Below are 8,856 nucleotides of genomic sequence, written 5' to 3'. Positions count from 1 at the left end.
GTTTTTGGAAGTTCTTAGTCACACTTGGTGAAGACTCAATGTCCTGGCCCACTACATGACATTTCCTTTATCTGTGTTTCAACAAAATCACTACAGAGCATCCAGAGGAGTCTTTTATATATTCATTTCTGTCTTTGTTTCTTGGACTGTGGCTTTCCCCTTGTGGGAGCCTCAGATGGGATTTGATTTCTTCCAGACATCCAAAAGGTGAAAAGACAAATATCACAGCGCAACTTCATGGTGACAGAACATTTTCAGAGGAATGTATTGATGGAGACAGAAACAGAGAGCCGTGGAGTGACTCCTCAGTCTCCACTCTGGTAAAGAAGGAAAAAGCCCAAACTGCTTGTTGAGCTACTTTTATCAAGTCTGAGAGGAGCCAGTTAAACTTCACCATGGACTGACTGGTTTGAACAATAGCACACACAGCAGCTGTGCTGAGTCAACAAGGAGTGCGTTTAACACAATGTATTACTCTGTTCTAAGAAATTTTGTGACAGCATGTCAAGAATATCACGCCAATCCTCAGGAATGAAGTGGAGCCAGCGCTGGAGCTGATGTTAATGATGATCAGGTGGTGAAGTGCAGTTTTGGTATTTGGCCTGGCAGCAAACTGAGCTTGTGTTTCTGCAGCTCAGGCCTCTTGGGCTATATTTGTGTGCAGCATCTTTGTCTGTGTTTCTCTGCAAAATGCCAAAATGTGTCACCTAACATACTTTGGTAAGTGTATAAAACCTTGGTGGCTGTCCAACTTAATGTGGGAAACTCTATATTTAAAGGTAGGGCAGCTGTAGGCCTATATTTCTAAATATTACACCATATACCAATTTTACTGTCTTCCAACTGCCTGTGTCAACTGATCCTTTTGTTCAATAATAATAAAAAAGTTCCCAAACTGTGGCCCAAAAATTGCGATCTGAACTGAACAGCTGTGTTTCTAATTCTGTCTCTGTAACCACTTTCACTCAATGATGTGCTATGGTTCGCATTTCACATTTTCCAGATGAAACTCCAGTCATCTACAGGGACTCTTGCATAGCCCACGTTCAGCACAAAGGAGGAGTCAGACTGCTAAAGATGGTGTTAGAAGAGCAAACTAGGTCAATTTTCTAGCCCACTTGTTTTGCCCTTTTCATTTAAAGAGGTTAAAATGGACCTGTCTAATGTCTAGTCTCTAATTAATGACGGTGGTGGTGAGTATGTTTGGATGCACAGTTATTACATCTAACATGTACATGTGGCCAAAGTGAGTTTCCTCTGTAAGATGGCTAGGCTCACCTTTAGGTTAAAGCGCTCAGAAACTGGAAAAGGCTCAGAGTAGAGCTGCTGCTCCTTTGCATTGAAACAATATCAGATATCATCGATTTGTAATTGCTACATATTCTTTAGCTATTTAACATGTTTGTTTTCCATTACATTAGTTAAAAATCTTCGTATCCTTACTGTCATGGGGCTACCCCATGCCTTCATTGAAGCCAGCAGTGTTGGTCTTGGCATGCTAAGCTAACCTTAGCTGAGCATTAGCATAGGACGGTTACCCTTAGCATATGGGCTAGCATCAATGGACACATGGCCTGCCATTTCATGTCAGTTCATATAAGTACTGGTCAGAAGAGTTGAAATCATGGTTGGATAAATACAACACATACAGTTCATTTCAAGTAATTTATTTTAGCTTATGGGATTTACCCAAGGTCATTCAAGTGTTTGTGTTTTATTCACCTGTTCTCCTCATCAAGCAGGGATCTGGGCCAAAGGGGCAAACAGGAAGTGATGGAGTGTGGAGTCATTTATAGGGAGAAGACCTGGAATGGTCCAAGTGTGAGCCAGTACAGAGGGGTGTACGGGAGTATCTTAAAGTTGCTCTTTTGAGAAGCTTTTGTTTAGCTGGTAACATTTCATTTCTGGTTTTCTAGTTGATTTGTTGTGTGGTGATGTAGCCAGAGATGTGTTTGATGGTTGAGATAACATAATGGTGTTTAATTGATTGTCAATTAACTTTGGTTTGTCTTGTAGGAGGGGCTTCTGGTATAAAGGAAGGAGGCAGAGGCCCCTGGAGAGAACAGCTTGGGCCTGGAAGTGCACATGTGCTGGAGCCCAATAGTCAGGGCTGATATAGGTTTTGCTTTGTTTTGTGTAATCTCAGTTTGTAATGATAATTTGAATAGTATATACTTAGTTTTCTCGTTGTTTGTTTTTGTTAATTTTTGATATATTTTTACAATACCTCACTTGCACAACTGCACTTTCCACGCATCTGGTTTAAAAATAAATTGAAGCACCAGGTGAAGAACTCATGTCCATGTCTCCTCCTTCCACCATGGGGCTAAACCTTACATGTGGTGTCAGAAGTTAAAACAAGCTGGGGAATGCCTCCCAAAAAGCTCCAACAGCAGCAGATTGAAGTTGAAGAGGAGGAAGTGGCGACAGGAGATGACGATGGCTCCCAGTCAGGAGAAAACCCTGGTACGTCTGTTGCGTCTAGTCTTGTCTCCTTGGCCAAGATGTTTGAGAGTTTCATGCAACTGCAAATGGACAGAGATAAAAGACAAGAAAAGGAAGCTGCAAAACAGGAACAGAAATACAGTGTGCTGAATCATCAAGTCACACAACTTCAGTTGGACCTTGAGGCTGCCAGGGGTGGCCATCAACCAACAGCTGGGGCACTAAAAGGAGAGCCTAAGCTGCAACGACTTTGATGACATTGAACATTTCATCACGACTTTTGAGAGGTTGGCTGGGGTCTACAACTGGCCACAGCAAGAGTGGGCCATACGACTGATCCCACTGTTGACGGGTAAGGCCAGAGGGGCCTTTGTGGCAATGAACCCAGCAGATACAACGAATTATGGCTTGTTGAAAGCTGCAGTGCTGAAAAAGTATGAAATCAATAGAGAAACTTACCGTCAACGATTCCGCTCTTATGACACACCAGCTGAGGAGTCCCCCCAAGAACTGTATACCCGACTCAAAGACTCTTTTTGCAAATGGGTCCAGTACGACACCTGCAGTAAAGAGGAAATGATGGAGAAAATGGTCCTGGAGCAGTATTTGAAGATGCTTTATCCAGAAGCGAAAGCCTGGGTCAAGGAGCGTGATCCAACCACTGCTGCAATGGCTGCTAAACTAGTGGATGCCTATGTGTCTGCTCACAAGGGACCAGGATTTTACCGCTACGCAGGACAACGCAGACTCCAAGGGGGTAAGTCTGAGGGGTTTTTGAAAGGGGGTGGTTCAGGTAGCCATACACAGGGTCAGGCCAGCTATAGAAAACCTTCACATGTAGATCAGACTAACCAAAGGGTTTGGTCAGGTCGCAAAGCAGAGGTAATATGTCACAGCTGTGGTGAGGCAGGCCATACACGCCCCTTTTGTCCAGTTAAAAAGCCCAAAGCTACAAACCTGTGCTATGTTCCAAGGCCTAGGGTTGCACCTTTCCCAGAGTCATCTGATTCGCTAACTGTTACAGTCCTGGTAAATGGTAGACCCCTAACTGCATTGCTAGACACAGGGTGTACTCAATCTCTTGTCCAGGCCAAGTTTGTGCAAAGAGAGCTATGGAATATAGAGGAGACAGAACCAGTTGTTTGTGTTCATGGCCACACTTCTGAGGTACCCACAGCAGAGGTTTATTTAGAAGTACACAACCAACCTTACCTCATCAAAGTAGGGGTAACTCCAGAGTTGCCATACCCTGTGTTATTAGGGACAGATTTTCCCATTCTTTTGGACTTAATTCAAGAGTGTAGGGGGAAGTTGTGTGAAGTTATCACTAGGTCTAAAGCAAAGGAACTCTCACCTTTACCAGTGTTAGGGGACCCGGAGGTTGAGTCACATTCAAGAGTGCTACAGTCAGTTAAACGTGTCCCACCTTTGCAAATGCCTGAGTGGCTCAAGGATGCACCAGTGGATGTAGGGAGTTCAGCTTTAGAGGCAGGTCTTGTAGAGGAGCAAATGACTGATACAGACAGCCACATGTCCTCTAAGAAAGTTATAGACCCAGTTCACACATTACATCTTATGCCATTTTGTGAGGAGCAGATAGAAGTAGTGTCAGGAGTCTCACAAGATGACAGGTTGGAGTCACGCAGAGAGCAGGTGTTTGATTGGGTAAAACAGTCAGCTGAACAGCCAGAGCAGGATGTTGAGGCTCCAGGGCTAGCTGAGGAAGATGCTTCCTTCCCCTGTAATCTTGCTCTTCAGCAGAAAAATGACCCCACGCTAGCGGAGTGCTTCAAAAATGCAGAGGCTAGTCATGGTTCACTTGCTGAGCTTTTTGTGGTAGAAAATGGTATGTTGTACAGGCAGTCAGAGTATGGGAAACAGCTTGTTCTTCCTGAGGTGTCGAGGGCTGAGGTGCTCAGGGTAGGTCATACTGTTCCGTGGGCTGGTCATTTGGGCTTCATGAAGACTTTCATGCGAATAAGTAAGAGGTTTTACTGGCCAGGAATGTATACCCAGGTTCAAAACTACTGTAAAACATGCCCAGAGTGTCAGCTCACTGCAGGAAAACACACAGCTCTTGCACCTCTCATTCCACTCCCTGTCATTTCCACTCCCTTTGAGAGAATAGGTGTAGATATTGTTGGTCCTGTAGAAAGGAGTCAGACAGGCAACAAGTTTATATTAGTTATTTGTGATTATGCTACTAGATATCCTGAGGCCTACCCCTTAAGAGAAGTCACAGCTAAACAGGTAGCTACAGCTTTGCTTAAGTTTTTCAGTCAGGTAGGAATCCCCAGAGAAGTTCTGACTGATCAAGGTCCAAATTTCATGAGCCGCACACTTTCTCAAGTCTATCAGCTGTTAGGTATTAAAAGAGTGAGAACCACCCCTTACCACCCTCAGACTGATGGACTGGTTGAGCGATTCAACAAAACCTTAATTAGTATGCTTAAAAAGTTTGTGTCGGACACAGGAAAGGACTGGGATAAGTGGCTCCCCTTTTTGCTTACCGCGAAGTTCCCCAGAGTTCAACAGGATTTTCCCCCTTTGAGCTCATCTATGGTCATCAGGTCAGAGGTCCTCTAGATGTTCTGCGTGAAACGTGGGAGGAGTCTGATCCACCAGAGACTATGAACATTATATCCTTTGTCCTAAAGATGCGGGAAACACTTATGAAAACCACATCCATGGCTTGTGACAATCTACTGAAATCCCAGGCTAAACAGAAACAATGGTATGATCGTGTAGCCAGAAAAAGGAGCTTGGCAGTGGGTGAACAGGTATTGTTACTTTTGCCAACATCAGAAAACAAATTGCTGGCCAAATGGCAAGGCCCTTATGAGGTCAAGCAGAAGATGGGTGAGGTGACTTACCAGATTTTCATACCAGAGCGGAAACAACCACTTCAAATATTTCATATTAATATGTTGAAGAAATGGGTCCCCCGGTCAGTTCCAGAGGCATCTGCACCCCATTCTCTCTTTGTTCGAGCTGTGGATGAAGAGGAGGATTTGGTGGAACAATATCTACCTACTGAAGAGGAGGAGAAGCAACTGGATCTCACTCACTTGTCAGATGGGAGGAGAAAGGAGCTGCTTGACATCTTGCCTCTCAACCTCTTTTTACAGACACCTGGAAGAACAGAGGTGGTATGCCATCATATCGCTTTAAAGGACCCAACCCCTCTCCGTCAACCGGTGTACAGAGTCCCAGAACGTCTCTTGCCAGTTTTGAAAAAAGAGCTGGACATGATGAGGGAGATGGGAGTGATAGAGCCTTCGGTCAGTGAATGGAGCAGCCCAATAATTCTGGTGCCAAAGAAAGATACAACTCTAAGATTCTGTTTGGACTTTAGAAAAGTTAATGGTGTTAGTAGATTGGACCTGTACCCCATGCCCAGGGTTGATGATCTCATTGAGAGACTAGGCAGTGCCAACTTCATCAGTACACTGGACCTATGTAAGGGGTACTGGCAGATCCCACTCACCAAAGAAAGCAAGGAGGTGACAGCATTCAAAACCCCTTTTGGACACTTCCAGTTCACAGTGCTTCCCTTTGGCGTGCATGGGGCCCCTGCAACGTTTCAGAAGATGATGGACAGGTTGCTGAAGGGCACAGAGGCCTATGCAGCGGCCTATTTAGATGATGTGGTGGTCTATAGTTCCAGCTGGGAGGATCACCTGTCTCATCTGAAGGAAGTGCTATGGAGGATTAGTGATGCAGGCCTGACCATCCGCCCAGACAAATGTGCACTTGCCAAGCAAGAATCAAAATATCTGGGTTATGTGCTGGGCAAAGGAGTGATCAGACCTCAAGTTGGCAAGGTAGATGCTATATTGTCAGCCGAAAGACCTAGAACTAAGTCGCAAGTCAAATCATTTCTGGGCTTGGTGGGTTGGTATAGGCGTTTTGTCCCAGGATGCTCTACCCTCTCAGTTCCTCTTACCAACCTGACAAGGAAGAACCAGCCCAACAAGGTGAAATGGACAGAAGAGTGTGAGGAGGCGTTTCAGGCATTGAAACGTGCTCTGTGTAAGGAACCTGTACTGAAGAGTCCTGATTTCCAACAACCGTTCATTCTCCAGACAGATGCATCTGAACTTGGGGTCGGGGCCGCTTTGTTACAGGGAGAACCAGGTAATCTTCAGCCTGTGTTGTACATCAGCAAGAAACTTAACAAACATGAAGGAAGGTACTCTGTTGTGGAGAAAGAATGCCTTGCCATTAAGTGGGCGTTGGACTCTCTTCGCTATTACCTGCTGGGACGGAAATTCATTCTAGAGACAGACCATCGGGCACTGACATGGCTCCGGAATATGAGGGACACCAATTCCAGGATAACACGGTGGTTTCTCGCCATGCAGCCTTTTGACTTTGATGTTCTCTACAAGAAAGGGAGAGACAACTGCACAGCTGATTACCTTTCTAGGACGCCGCAGGGGTCGTCTTCAGAGGGAGGGGGAAATGTCATGGGGCTACCCCATGCCTTCATTGAAGCCAGCAGTGTTGGTCTTGGCATGCTAAGCTAACCTTAGCTGAGCATTAGCATAGGACGGTTACCCTTAGCATATGGGCTAGCATCAATGGACACATGGCCTGCCATTTCATGTCAGTTCATATAAGTACTGGTCAGAAGAGTTGAAATCATGGTTGGATAAATACAACACATACAGTTCATTTCAAGTAATTTATTTTAGCTTATGGGATTTACCCAAGGTCATTCAAGTGTTTGTGTTTTATTCACCTGTTCTCCTCATCAAGCAGGGATCTGGGCCAAAGGGGCAAACAGGAAGTGATGGAGTGTGGAGTCATTTATAGGGAGAAGACCTGGAATGGTCCAAGTGTGAGCCAGTACAGAGGGGTGTACGGGAGTATCTTAAAGTTGCTCTTTTGAGAAGCTTTTGTTTAGCTGGTAACATTTCATTTCTGGTTTTCTAGTTGATTTGTTGTGTGGTGATGTAGCCAGAGATGTGTTTGATGGTTGAGATAACATAATGGTGTTTAATTGATTGTCAATTAACTTTGGTTTGTCTTGTAGGAGGGGCTTCTGGTATAAAGGAAGGAGGCAGAGGCCCCTGGAGAGAACAGCTTGGGCCTGGAAGTGCACATGTGCTGGAGCCCAATAGTCAGGGCTGATATAGGTTTTGCTTTGTTTTGTGTAATCTCAGTTTGTAATGATAATTTGAATAGTATATACTTAGTTTTCTCGTTGTTTGTTTTTGTTAATTTTTGATATATTTTTACAATACCTCACTTGCACAACTGCACTTTCCACGCATCTGGTTTAAAAATAAATTGAAGCACCAGGTGAAGAACTCATGTCCATGTCTCCTCCTTCCACCATGGGGCTAAACCTTACACTTACTCTTCCTGAAGTTGGTTAAATTATTTCATTTATCACCTGGAATCCAAATGTTCCACTCTTTAAAACCTTCGTCAATATAAGGAATATAAGGAATACAGTTAGCAATATGAACAATCAAAGAATATCATCTGGTGATAGAAAATGCCTTCTCTTCTGAATGATATTCACAATAAAACTGTTCCTAAATCAATTGTTTAACATTATATAGGAATGGTACAGCTGATACTGAAAGCAAGCTACATACTTGCCATTCAAGGTCTAACCATATTGATTTAGGGTCTTAATTCTAATTAGTTTTCAATTTATTGACCAATGATAGTATTAAAACCTTGATACTACAAACCTCCATTTACCACTGGCACTTTCCCAAATAAACTTAGAGGGAAAATTAATTGCATGGCCCTTCACAAATCTTTGAGATTAGTTTTTTATTAGAGTACAAAATTCTAGTGAGCACATTTATTTTACTATCAGCCCAAACCAGGAAAGTATAAGTGACAACTATCCAAGTAAATCCTATTTATTTAGTCAATGGCTTTTTTCAGCATCTAAAGAGACGACCATAGGATCTAGAAGTTGTTTTAAGAATATTTAATGACCCCCAGTAAGCACTTTACATTAATGTAGGAATGCTGACCTTGCACTAATCCTGTTTGAACAGGCCCAATGATGGTGGGCAGGATAGAGTTTAATCTCTTAGCTAAATGCTTGGCCAGTTTTTTTTCTTTCTAGACATTGCAAACTAATTTATCTTTGAGAAAGGTTCTTCTGGGTTAATACCAGTGTTGAAGTTTATTGTGCTTGAACACACTGCAAATCTATCTGCTGGGAATTGTTGGGTCTCTGTAAATTATATTATAAAGAGTTTGGTCTAGACTTTCTCTATATGAGATTACTTTTGTTATTAAGTAGTGTTATATAAATAAAACTGCCCATACAGCCAATGGGAAGTCATGACTAGTTCCCAAAGTAGCGTTTGTGTTAGCCTTGTCATTGTTACGGCCTACAAGTGTGCTGGAAGCGTCTCTAATGCAATATAATCTGAA

At 43.4% G+C, this 8,856-nt stretch overlaps 1 protein-coding gene across 1 annotated transcript; it reads left to right on the top strand.

Annotated features, from left to right (window-relative positions):
• The first annotated feature begins 1,747 nt into the window (after nucleotides 1-1,747).
• LOC119895631 (zinc finger protein 446-like) lies at nucleotides 1,748-7,809 on the top strand. Its single transcript, XM_038708886.1, has 2 exons — nucleotides 1,748-3,202; nucleotides 7,484-7,809. The coding sequence occupies exons 1-2, from the start codon at nucleotides 2,824-2,826 to the stop codon at nucleotides 7,579-7,581; spliced, it is 477 nt and encodes a 158-aa protein (XP_038564814.1). The 5' UTR covers nucleotides 1,748-2,823; the 3' UTR covers nucleotides 7,582-7,809.
• The last annotated feature ends 1,047 nt before the right edge of the window (nucleotides 7,810-8,856 follow it).

Source organism: Micropterus salmoides, unplaced genomic scaffold (genome assembly GCF_014851395.1).
Source record: "Micropterus salmoides isolate LMB-PRFRI ecotype aquatic unplaced genomic scaffold, ASM1485139v1 Ms_hic_scaffold_10, whole genome shotgun sequence".
In the NCBI taxonomy this organism is placed as follows: domain Eukaryota; kingdom Metazoa; phylum Chordata; class Actinopteri; order Centrarchiformes; family Centrarchidae; genus Micropterus; species Micropterus salmoides.
Note: the sequence above shows the minus strand (reverse complement) of the source record. Positions and strands in the feature narration are given on the sequence as shown.

Bases quoted from the DNA above. Each gene is read 5' to 3' on its own strand.
- LOC119895631 (XM_038708886.1), top strand. From the start codon at position 2,824: ATGAACCCAGCAGATACAACGAATTATGGCTTGTTGAAAGCTGCAGTG. The intron at 3,203-7,483 runs GTAAGTCTGAGG...TTTGTCTTGTAG, and splicing joins ACAACGCAGACTCCAAGGGG to GAGGGGCTTCTGGTATAAAG.